Source organism: Protopterus annectens, chromosome 7.part0 (genome assembly GCF_019279795.1).
Source record: "Protopterus annectens isolate FY-2018-M chromosome 7.part0, PAN1.0, whole genome shotgun sequence".
In the NCBI taxonomy this organism is placed as follows: domain Eukaryota; kingdom Metazoa; phylum Chordata; order Ceratodontiformes; family Protopteridae; genus Protopterus; species Protopterus annectens.
Genome location: NC_056739.1, coordinates 286,707,137 through 286,720,309, shown reverse-complemented (window position 1 = coordinate 286,720,309; position 13,173 = coordinate 286,707,137). Strand labels below are relative to the sequence as shown.

Here is a 13,173-nt window from a genome sequence, read left to right as displayed (position 1 = left end):
ATCTGGAATTTTGTAAATAATTCTATGTCATCTGTGAATATTGATAGGATTTATACAGAACTGTATATAATGTACTGAGCTAGGATGTTTCCACAGTGTACCCTGCTAGAACATAGAAGATTAACCTGCAAAACTTAAGAATAGTTGAGGTTAAGTTACTTTATAGCTGGGCCATAAACAAAAGATGTTATCTCTCAGTTTCAGTTCAGTAGCAGACACAATGTCTAGAGCTAGAAGTTTTTGTATTGTGTTGAAAGAGAAATAATTACTAGGTTTCAAATGTAAAAGCATTTTATTGTTTTATGACTTCCAAGACCTGCAAACATCTGAGAGTCACATTTTTAACACAGAGATGCTAAATTCTGTTAGTTTCTGTTTTAGCCTGGGAACTGAAGTCAGGTAACAAAAAGTGATGTCATCCAAGCTAAGCTAGCAGTAAAATGTGATATTAATTTAAGAACTCTCTCAGAGAGAGCCTGGGCATTTTGTATTTTGTCTTTACCCTGGAAACAGCCACTCATCACCACCATCTGCACTTGCCTTACTGTAAGTAAGATTTATGGCACAGTACCTCTCTTAGATATAGATAGGAATATAGTAAAGATTAGTTTATATATTTTCTGTATTTATCTGAGACTGTCATGCAATGTTGTTTAAAAATATTTCCTGTAATTGTGAACTCTGAAGCTATTATATGATTTATTGAGTATTGTCTTGTTCTTTTATTATTTACTATTAACTATATTTAAACCTATCTTTGTGACTTTTATTTGTGAGACATATTTAAGCTCTTAAAGTACTTGCATATGTATGTGGTGACACTGTACAGGCCATTCCTAAATAGCCTTGCAAGTCTTAGTCAGACTACCATTTGGATAATAGCAACATTACACAGTAGGCTTGGACATCCGTTGTAAGTTTGTAAGGGCCTTATAGTAGCTGATAAGTAGGGGTTGGTGGCAGTGGAAACTACCTTATAGACTGGGCAGAAGGAGACATATCTAGTAAACCTGTGTCAGCCTTTCCCAGGTGTATGTTTGTTTGTATATAAATCAAATCTCAAAGTGCGTGTGTGTCAGTTACTTGGGCAGAGACACGAAGCACTGGTTGGACAGAAAGGGTGCTGGAGGTCTTGGCTTGGTCCCTCAGCTAAGATCTTAACCCTATAGCTGTGCCAGTGGGTAGCCTTACTGCGGATCTAGAGAAAGAGGGAGAAACCCAACTTCAGACTGACTGTGATCTCTGTGCTCTTAAGGGAAATTGCAGTTTACTATGGGTGTACTTGTCATCCTTTCAAAGTGTACGTCCCTTAGCTGTTGCCAGTGGTGAGGACTGAGGCTCCTTGATTACTGGGCCAGTGCAGGGCTGTCACACCCTGATTCAGTTTTCTTGGTCCTGCTTCTCTGCCACATTAGTTTGCTCTGATGTTATATGAGATGCCTGCAGAGTGAGATTGTGCTTAAAAACTATATCAAGGGCCACCGTGGCTGGTTTGTACAAAGGGTAGAATCTGGTTCGACCCATTTGTATATACATCACATCACTGTGGTTTTGTCTGTAAACACTTGTAACATTTCTGGGGAGCATAGATGACTGACAGTATTGAAACCTTTATGAGTGACAACATCTCTTTTATGTTTATACTTTTTTCAATGTTTTCTGCTCCAAAGACCCTGCGCTTTTATCCCAATAGTCCATGCTTCCCAAGTAAAGTCTGAGGCTTCTATTGTTTCAAACTGTGCTTGAGCTGGAAGGGAAAAGTTGAGACCTAGATTCTGATAAAATTGTTCTCTCCATCAAAGAGTCTCTCTGTTCACAAATCCCAAAACTGGAATCTGGAATGTCAGAGTACACTGATATTGGGACCAAAGATTTTAGGTACCACTGAATTTTTCTCAGGTGGAGTCTTGCCAGAAGGATCATGAAAATCATAGATGCCTTGAGATCCAGAATCCTGAGAAATTTCAAGGGTGACAGAATAGCCTGAGAAGAAAAATTCAGGAATAGATCCAGATACAGATCTACTCTTTCCAGAGTAAGGAAAGCTCTTTGACCTGAGGTACGTAGGAGACACCCCAGGAAAACAAACCTGTGAGAAGGACTTAAACAAGAGTGCTGTATGTTCTACTGGGACACTAGTCTGTGTATGAGATCTCTAACCTATGTTACTGAGTCCTGACACTTTGAAAAAGACACTGCAAAGATAAGCAAGTCATTTAAATAAGGAAATATAGAATACCTTGCAGTTTGCAGTAGGCTATCACTGGTACTAGACACTTTGTAAATACCCTTGGGGTAGAGGGTAGACCAAAGCATAATGCAGAGAAATGATAGTGTGATCTAGACACAGAAATCTTGAAGAAAAATCCTAAATCTGGATGTACAAGAATGCAACAAGCATCTTTTAGATCTAAACTCACCAGAAAACTGAAATGGGGAATGAGAGGTTAACAAGTTGTGAAGAGAAAATAGTTTGAACCTGGGCACTATCTCAAACCTCAACCTAATTTAGGAAGGAAAGATGCAGAACTGGTTTCTGTGGGTTGTCTTTCTTTCCAAAGCTGAAACATTATTGAATAAAATCCTTCTAGATGAGGAGGGACCAGATGGTCCCTGTTTTCAATGCAATCTCATGTAAAACTTTTCTATCTCCTCTTGAGTTAGCAGGTGCTGAATGGCAGGAGGAAAAAGAAGAGTTTGCTATGGCAGATGAGGTAGAATCCCTTCAAAAGATATGAGACACTCCTAATGCTATCTGTAACATTCATGAATTACTTTCAGAACCCATATGTCTTCATCTGTTGTCAAACAGAGAAGCAGAGATTCAGACTTTCTGGAAGGATTAAAAATATGCCAGGGTGGGAAGGGGAAGAGAATTTTGCAGTTAATTATTCAGACTTATTAGACTGTTCTTTGTTCTGGGAATTCCTCCTTTCTTTTGAAACCTCTGTGCCATTGCTTTTTAAATGTTTGCTTACTCACGGCTTGCTATGGTTGCCTATTTTGCTTAAAAAGTCATTGAGGTAGCATTAAAGTGCTAGAAACTTGGAGAAGGAAGGCTGACACATCTGAGGAATTCCTTGAATCAGCTTACCTCTCTCATCACACTTTTTACGGGTCTCCACAGTAGATACTCTATAAACTAATTAACTGTCAGGGGGGATTTCAAAATTTCAGCTTTAACATCCTCAGGAAAGTTTTGTGCATGCATCCAAGAAAACTTCCAGTGGCATCCGCAGAATCATGAGCACATTTAAAACAATGAGTAGCCACTCAAGGCACAGAAGCATTCTTTCTCCTCAGAAGAGGAAACAGATGCCATAATATTCCCCATGTTTTTAAAGTAGGTATGCATAAACTTTAGCATAAGAGCTTGACAGCTGAGAATTCTAAAAACAAGTGTTGCTGAAGAATACACTTTTTCCCAAAAATATATCAAAAGCTGTTCCACCCTTGTCAGCAGGGGAGGGATTGGTATTAACTAAATGTTTAGCAGCATCTGGGTTCATCAGAGAATAATTGATATGTCTGATCTGGGATTAGTACATAAAAAAACTTATAAGACTGGGGAACTTTAAACAATCTATCAGATTGTATAAGGAAAGCAGCAGGTTGGTTGTCAGGCAAGTTACACGCTGTAGGAAATATATCTTTCAATGCTGAAAGAACAGGAGGAACTAGTGTTCATTCAGGAAAATCCAGTTGCAAAAAATCAATACTTCAGAGACAGTGGAATGTTTTTATTTTGCCATTGAAACAACTGATTTGCTCTGGAAATAGTTTCAGAAAAAGAGAATCCTTTAAAAGGACTGGCAGAATCCAGACTTTCTTCAGAATTAGAATCAGAAACCTGAGGAGAAAAAACAGAATTTGTCCCTTTAAAATAATTTTGTGGTTCAAAATCTTGAAACTTCTCAGAAAATGAATAATCCTTTTTGAACTCTTGCCAAAAAACAGATAAAATAAAGGGTCTAGGGTCTGGACCCTGAAGTAAACACTAAACACATGTAACATGAACTGCTTCATTTTTCATTTACTTATTTATATATTTATTTACAAAGAAAATGTAGTACACAATTATAAGACAAGGTATGTAATGCAGCTTAAGAGGGAACAAAGAATGACAGATGACAAAATCATCTTTGTGCTGAGAGGAGACCATACAAACTAGACTGTGATGTGCACATGGGATTCATGTCTAAATTATGTGAAGGTATTGTGTTAAAGGTGTGTGTGTGTGTGTGTGTGTGTGTGTGTGTGTGTGTGTGTGTGTGTGTGTGTGTGTGTGTGTGTGTGTGTGTGTGTGTGTGTGTGTGTGTGTGTGTGTGTGTGTGAAAACCCAGTCAGGGGCATTCTACAATATCCTTGAGAGTGAAGATGTATGCACAGCACAACCATCATCATATCTTGGCATAGACACCTGAAAACAATACATAAATGAATAACATTTAATAATTTATATTTAAAAATTTAGTAATTTTCACAGAAACAAAGCACACTGTTGATAACATTTTTAAAAATGAAGTGTAACAAGCTTGATGCTACTGACATTACTGTACACAGACACAACCTATTTCATCATTGCACAAATTTAACTGTAACTCCTTGAAAAGTAGTACCATGTCAAATAGTTATAAAATCCAATATGGTACTGAGGGGTACAGTAGAAGCAATCAACACAGAGCTCCAACCAATATAAGCAAAAAACTAACTTTACTGTGAAAGAACAAAACACTTAACTTATTCACTGTGTTTTTCATCCGTATCAACCAGACTTCATCAGATGTCAAATAGTAAAATGTCTAATTCAATACTGATTTGATAAAACAGAAAGTGAATGCATTTACATTGTTTTTATCTTGTCACAGTTGAAGTTCAGGAAAATTTAACATAAAGTCTCTGAAAAAAGTCTGCCATGCTTCAATATTTTCAGCTCTATTCAAGCAGTGTTAACCTAGCATGACATTATGCTGGAGGCCGTAGTTTCAGAAAAAGGTTTCAGGAAGCAAACAGAAGCTCTGTCTTGGTTTCAGCTTGGAAATAAATAATTCTACCAAACACAACATGCAACAGCTGTCTCTATGGAAACTGATACTGCTATTGCAACACATTCAGAACAATAGCAGAGCACTTAAAAAACTGCATCAAATCACTTTAAGGTTCCCCTATCCTGTTCTCTTTGCCTATACTCTGACACCAATCCCTGGTAGGGCAGACAGTCTTAAGCCTACAGTCCAAATGTCTTCCTGGCCTCATCCAGTTCTTAGTACTTTTACCTCTCTAATTTTTGCAGCCAAAACCTTGATTCATCACCAGTTTTATCCAGTAAATACCATCCCCCTCTTGCCTATTTTCATCTTTGTTTTATTAATATTGTCAAATGTTTGCCTCCCTCCACAAAACTACAATGATCCATACCTATCAATTTTGGCAATGTGTTTGCCATTCTTTTACTAGTACAGATATGGACACTTTACAATCATGGTTTAAAACTGAACTGGGTCTGTAAGAGACTGGGTCTGATGGGTTTTTACCATCCTTAGGTAATACAAACACTACAGCTTTCTTCCAAGATGTTGGTGCTTCCCCCTCCATTTAAAATGCTGTTACAAATGTTCCTAATGGGTATCACTTTCTTCCCTCCTAACTTTTAACTTCCACAAGAATACCACCTGTACCTGGAAATTTTCATAATGATTGATTATACAGCACCATTTTATCTCCTCCCCTCCTACCTTAACTATTAGTTGTTAAACTTTATCTTCCTCTAACCTTGGCATAATTAGGTCTTCCATAAATATTTCTATTTATGCTCTTGATTTCCACATTAATCTGTTTGATACACATTTTCATACAATTTCTAAAGTATCTCTGATACCTCTACAGGATGGTTATCTATTTATTTACTTTTTTTTTTCTTATCGGCTCCCTAGGTTTGGCAACAATCCTTTCTATTTTCTATTGCCTAAGTTGTTGTATTAAAATAAGTTTTGTGCTATAGAGTTATTATCAAAAATAGTTGTTTAACAGCAATATTTCTAAACTCATGCAAATTAACTTGATACTCCTTTACTTTCTCTTTAGACCTCTGCATTTCTGTCTCTTCTTCTTCTATAAGATTCCCCATATTCTGCAATATTTTAATCTTTGTCAACCCATCTTAGTAATTCCTACTAGTTCTTAACCATATCTCTTTCTCTTTTACTTGTAACCTGTTTTTAAACTCCAGTTTCATTTGCTCCCACTCATTAGCTGTAACTACTGAAGATATTTCAATCTTCCCAAATAACTCTTGGATAATTTTAATTCCCATGCCTTACATTCCTCTTTTTTAATGTGGCTGGGAAAGCATGAGAGTCTCATTTTGCTTTATTATTCTGCATTTTTATCTTAGTTTTTAATTGGTACACAATCTGGAATTGTTATTAATGTGTGCAGAAGCTTTCAATTAAATGCAAATATTCCTGTAAAATATAATTTCTATCTAGTCTAACCCAAGTATTGTACCTTGGGGAATAATATGCAAATTCTGTCTGTGTCCTCACTATTGAATTCACATCTTCTATACCAAACATTTGTATAAATTTCTTCAGAAATCATTTTTTATAAATTTCTTCAGAAATCTACCCTGTTTTTTTATATAATTTCCCTTCTAGGTCCCACTGATGCATCCTCAGTATTGCAAATCAAGTTCCAGTCCACACTGATAAGTAATATTCCCTGCTGAAAACTGATTACTTCTCCCAAAATTTTCTTAAGCTCTATAACAGCAATTTTTGATGGAATATAAACATACACCAATGTAATCCTCCTCCCTTGACAATAGCCCCTTGCTTCCACAAAATTAAGAAATATTGGACCCCCTCTACCAAGTAGTATAATTATTCTTTTCCTTTGTCTCTTATATTTCTGCTAAATATCCTGAAATCTTTTCTTTGTAAAATTCACATGCTCATTTCTTTCCATAACGTGTCTCCTGCAGCATTGCTTTTTTTTACTCTGCATTTCTTAATATAATTCATTTCTCTTCTTTTTGTCTATACATGTAAGGCCATTTACATCCCAAGATGATATGGATAGTGTAGCCATTATGATAAACATATATTATTACTACCTACTATACATGACATTTTTTGACTGTGCATTTCCAGATTTTGTATTACATGCACACACTAATGTTTTGGCAGGCTGATCTTTTTGCCCCAGATTGACAACTGCACCTACAAGCATTATCTAACCAGAAATTAAGGTTACCTGTGCTAAAGTGCTAGCTACATCCAGTGTCCCAGTTAGATTGATTGCTGTCTATTCTTTTCTTATCTCTATTCTACTCCCAGATGTGAAAAACAGTTTGTATGCTTTCAGAAAGCATTAATGTTTAGCCCTAAGAAAATACAACTAAAAGGTATACTGCTATATTAAATGCATTACAACATTAAGGCTGCTATGGAGGCTGCTATCTCATATTCACTTTCCATAACTTCAAACTTTATTTTTCACTGAACTGCTTGGCATTGTATATTTAAAGTTTGCATTTCCCTAAGCAAAGAATGCTCTAAACTCTCAAGATTAATTGTTTGCACCTGCAGAGAGTTAGTCTCCGTGTAAAAGTATTCAACAATCAATCTTTGTAAATTTCAGTCAGAACTGGACATACAGCTGCCTTTAGCTGCAGACCTCTTGACTCCCAGTGAACATTTGTTAATGGGAAAGAGGAGCTAATATCATTGCAAATGCAAGAAATTTAGCATTTTTATTTCCTCCTTAGCTTGTTGTGTATCAAAAATGCATTTGAAACTTCAGGAAAGAATAATCCAAAGACAGCTGTATATAGCTTGATTCTCACATCTGCCTATCGAACTTCCCTGTTTTGTGGGATAAATGTACTTCCCTTCTGCCTAATGTACAGTGAATAATCATTTTCTACAAACAGTCTTTCTCCAATTTTTAATACTTTGCCCTTCTGCCACAATTTTATCAGGATCATAGGAAGTTACTAGGTTATCAACTCGGAGGTCATTTCAAGGCTAGCTGTTTCATCCCAATGTAATACCACTGATACTCTAGTCAATTCCCAGGATTGTATTTATTACTGACTGCCCATGTTTAGGAGGGTTGTGAGCACTATATCTGGTAAGAATTTATGGTGCCCCATCTACTTGTCCAGGATCCTTTAGAACAGTGTCATAGATGTGCTCCAATTCACATGAATTGGCAGCCTATTCCAAATACACGGCAGTCACTGGGACACAAATCTGTCCCTCCAGCACGTCCTATTCAAGTCACAGGCTATATTAGGTCCCTGGAATGGGTAGCTCTAGTCTCGTTTAATTTACAGATGTGCAGCAAATTCATTAGGTTTTGGTCGGAGATTGCTCTGTAAGACAGGCATAAATCTCCCCTAAGAAGTCTATACAATACTTAGTATAGTGACAGAGACTTTAGTTGGTCTGCTACTAAGATTGCATCTTTACTAATATAGGTCTTTCTTTCTCATGGCCAGGTTTGGAACAGACACTCGATGTCCCCTTTCAGGTAATACATCCTGCTGTGGAACACCAGTCAAGGTGCTTATCTGTGCTTTCATGAAATTATTACAGTCTCTTCCTTCCAGTTTATCTGATGCTGTAGACAATTTCAGGTTTTCTTTGCCCTTTCTGTCTTCTAATGCTCGTATTTTCTGAAAAAGTTCTTCTTGAGAAACCTCATACACAGCCAGCTTTTTAATCCTTTCAACCTCCGATTTTTGTAGTTTTATCAGTTCATCTGGACAGGCAGTTAAAGCTTCTACTTTTTCCAGCCTTTTCTTATTTGAGTTAATGCATTCCTTCAGTGTTTCACTTATTGTAGTCCCCTCTGAGTACATCTGATTTATTTTACCTCTACATCACTGGAAGCCATCTTTTAAACCAAAGCTGAAGTTTGAACTTAAACAGGCTTTTACTGAACAGCTGCTAAATCCTTCCCAGACAGTGTTTTCTCCTCATCTTTTCTAGTTGATTTTCTTTCAGGTTATCCAGATTTCTTCTTTACTGGTATCCAGGCAGTGTACATACTAGCCAGTAACTGAATTATACAATAAAACATTTTCAGTGGCACTCCTTTTTCTCAGTTTTTGTTTTCACACTGGGAAAGCTGAACTTAAGATGTTAAGCAGCATGCAACCATCTTGGAGTTCATGTGTTTTTAAATGTAACAAGGTGTTATGCCAATGGCCAGAAAACTTTCAGTCTCCAAATCTACCAATGAGCAGATTGACCTTGATGGCTGAGCTTGCTGCTATTAATGGATCAGCAGCTTCTCCCAGGCAGAAGCAGAAAGATTAAATATAAGATCAATACACAAAGACAGGCCTCTTGAGGTTTCCATCTCATAGAGTCTAAAAATTGATGGTGAAGACATTTTAGCAAACAGATCTTTTAATGTAATTCCTACTTTGTCAATACTGTGTTAGAAAAATATAATGGGAAATTAAGTCTACAAGCATGATGTCTCTGGGTCATAGCCAGGACTTTATCCTACTACTCTACAGGGCAAGACTGATCAATATCTTCCTTAATGTGTCACTTCTCAGAAGTATTCAAATGCACTAATTCATTTAAAACTTATATTAATACCTTTTGCAAAAACGTGGGATTTCCTCTTGTGTGCCAACTCGTTTATTTATTTATATTTCAGATATCACTGCTGAAGCTGAATCTTAAAAGAAAGAAGTCAAGATTTTTCAGCTTTAATTACCCAAAGAATAATGCTAGATAAACATATGCACTAGTGCCTTCTAAATTAGGACATGGGAGGGAAAATGCATAAACTTTCTAAGAAGCACAGCTGAAACACCCTGGGATGTGGTTCCATGAAGCTAACATCTGAGACAATTGGAAACTAACTCCTAACAGAAAATTCACTTTGTAGCAATCCTTCAGGCTGCAACAGCTCTTACAGAACAACAACTAACACCTCTGAAACATGCATCAGTTTGTTAGGGAGGTTGTTGTCATGCCTGGCTTTCTGAAAAAGAATGGATTCTGTTGCCCAACCTCAAGACTTCATTACAAAATGGATGGGAGTAGGTTTAGTCTTGATTTATTTAATATAAAAGGTAATGTCTGTTTTGTTGATCAGAGCATGATTCTTCCAGGAAAAAGGTACAGGTGCTGTGAAGACCACTTTTGGCTAAAATCACAGATTAAACAATAATAATGTCATGAACTTTAATCATGTTCTGACCTAGGAATGGGGTCCATTCCCATCATGGTATCAGAAACCTACAAGACTTGAAGAAATTAAACCAAGAGAAAGGTAACTCTAACATTTTAAAATACAACCTAGTCTTAACAACACATGAGAAGGTCTATGGCTGGCACAGAACCAAGGTGAATTCACCATGCGGCAAAAGACTTAACCAAATATTATTGGACCAAATTCTTGGTATTCATCATTTTGTGGACAGTCTAGATTACTATAAAGCTGCCTTGTCTTCTGTTTCTATAGACTTCAGGTTGGTTAATAAATAGGTACTTCATGTGTTGTGTCATTGCAAAATTTAACAAAAACTGAAATACATAATAATGAGCAGTCAGAAGTGCCCCAGCAGAGCACTAACATAAGCAGTCAAGAATTTGAGGAAGTTAGCACCAAACTCATTGCAAAACAATACCGGCAGCATCTCTGTTTCATCATAAATACTGACATACTAGCCTGGCACCCTCACCAACTTAAAAGTCTACTTCTACATCCAAGGTCATTGGTACAGGAGATTGTGGACTGTCTTTTCTCTGGGCTTAACTATGATGTTACTGTTAAGCCCAGCTTATCCATGATCATCTAATCAGTATGGTTGTAAAACTGCTAGAAGAATGATGGCCTGACACTGGTAATAAGCAGTTCTGAATGGCAGAGATGCATCCTATCTAAAAACAGCTCATTTATTAATGAAAGCAAGCAACAAAAAAAGACTAAAATGACAAATTTGCTCCGGTTATCAAGATGAAAAAAGTATTATGATATAATTCCTATTTATTAAAAAACACATTAATTCCTGTTAACCTAATTTTACAGTATACTATAAAGAACAACAAATACACAGGATAATGAAAATATTAACCACTAGTTTAATACATCATTCAAAATACTTTTAAATTAAGTGAAAAGACTTGTGTATAGGGAAAAACATAATGTACACTCTAATGTTTGGGTCCAGTGGGACTTCTATCGCTGAAACCTTCCAACAGAGTTGCATGATGAACACCAGTCCCATATACAGTTGGCATTTTTTCCAGATTACCATCTTTTAATCTGCAAGAATTCAGTCAATTATGTAGGAAATCCAACTTGTACAGGATGAGGAAGAGACAACTACGTTTAATTCAAACTGCAAAAACAAAGAAAACAAAAATGTCCAGTCACACAGTCACTACACAATTCATACAGCTACTCTAATAAGGCAGAACTCAACTCATGCCACCTATGAAGAGTCAAAAGGATTAAGTGTCTAAGGATGAGATGCGTGTTTTGAAATGTAAAAAGCAACACACAAAACCAAACAGATACATCTAATACAATTATGTTTTCCATAAGTGTACAGATATATGTAGGTGCCCCTTATTACTTAAGAACAGTGTTACAGATACAACATTCATTGATTCACTAGTACCTACTATATTCCATTTAGGGTCATGTAGGAGGCAGAACCAACCCTGCCAAGCAATGGGCACAAAGTAAAGGACCAACCATGGATGAGCTATTAGTCCATCACTGCATACATTCGCAAATAAAGAGACTGATGGATAAATCCACTTGACAGCATATGCCTGGGGCTGCAGAAATAAACTTTAGCACACTATAAAAACCTACACAGGCACAGGAAAGACCATGCCAACTCTGGAATGTACCCCAAGCAGGAACCATATATGATGATGAAGAGATGTGAGGCAGCAGCTCTAAGGTCTATGCCACTGAATAACACACATCACAACAAAATAAACATATACAAAAATTATGGATCACACTGTTTCTTCCCTACCATCCCAAGTCTCACATCCATGACTACAAAAAAAAAAAAAAAAACATGCTCAGGAAAACCCTTCTGCTTACAATAAAGGTCATTACTGCAAAATAATTTACTTTTCTAGTTCTTTATGTATTGCTGGTATATACATGCAGTCGTCATTGTTGTCCCTTTAAACAGTACAGCAGCAGAGACAAGTTCATTAATTCCAGCCATTGTCACTAATGCAGACTCCTCTGTTCAAGCTCAGTGATTTGGCCCATTTCATGGATATTAAAGTCACTACTGTTAATATCTTAGTTGTTTTACATTTACTCTCACTGGGTTTTCTTGCAAAAAAAAATATATATTTTTGTTCTTATGTAATTTAACCTAAAACATACATATGTACCCATCACAATAGTTCATCTGTGAGAAAGCCCTTTGTACTGGGGCCACTTTTTTGATTTCCTCTTCTGAGGTCCACATTTCGGCACGGTGTTTATGCATTCTCTAGCTCTAGCTGTCAATGGGGTGTTCATGCTTCCTTCTGGTACATGTCAGGATATCACACTCAAAAGTGGGTCACATTCCACACCAGCTTATTCAGTTCAATCCCCATACAGAGAAACACACTTGCCAAAAAACAGAACTATAAAACATGCTCACCTGGCTTAAAGGAAAATCTGTCAATGGATGGACAGACCATACAAGCAGTAGTGTGGTAGGGCGATGAAACCTACTTCAGAGGATGTCATGATGCACTGAGCTAGAAAGACATGGATTCATGTTGAAATATCAGTAGTTCTGTTGATTGCAAATCCAGCAAGACGAAGACCACAACTAGCCTAGTTAATGAGTTCTATATAATCTGTAATGATGCCAAAACTTGAATCCTGTTACAACAGAATACCTAAATTTGCTACTAGTTCTAGATATCTCACTCATCATTGTATTCCCCTGTACTCCCTTCATTGGCTTAAGCTTCCACATCTAATTTAACTACAGCTCATAACTGCCCACAAAATAATTTATCAACCCACTTCCTGCCCATCTCTACTCCCACTTCTCCAAACCTATAATCCTGCTAGATCCCTTCGAAACAAAGATAAACAATTCCTCAAACTTCACAATCCAAAAAATTCTGCTGCCAAAAGTCTCTACTCCTATTCAATAGCTAACGCCTG

The 13,173-nt window shown here is 36.8% G+C and overlaps 1 protein-coding gene across 30 annotated transcripts in view; it reads right to left on the bottom strand.

Annotated features, from left to right (window-relative positions):
• NFASC (neurofascin) overlaps positions 1–13,173 on the bottom strand; it is a 2,999,343-nt gene that overhangs the window by 1,628,206 nt on the left and 1,357,964 nt on the right. For 29 of the 30 annotated variants that reach the window (XM_044076767.1, XM_044076768.1, XM_044076766.1 and 26 more), the window contains one exon: positions 11,189–11,371. In XM_044076767.1, coding sequence (XP_043932702.1) covers positions 11,189–11,287 — 99 coding nt within the window. In that variant the 5' untranslated portion in view covers positions 11,288–11,371. The remainder of the gene's footprint in view (positions 1–11,188; positions 11,372–13,173) is intronic. The other variant, XM_044076773.1, reaches the window with a different exon arrangement.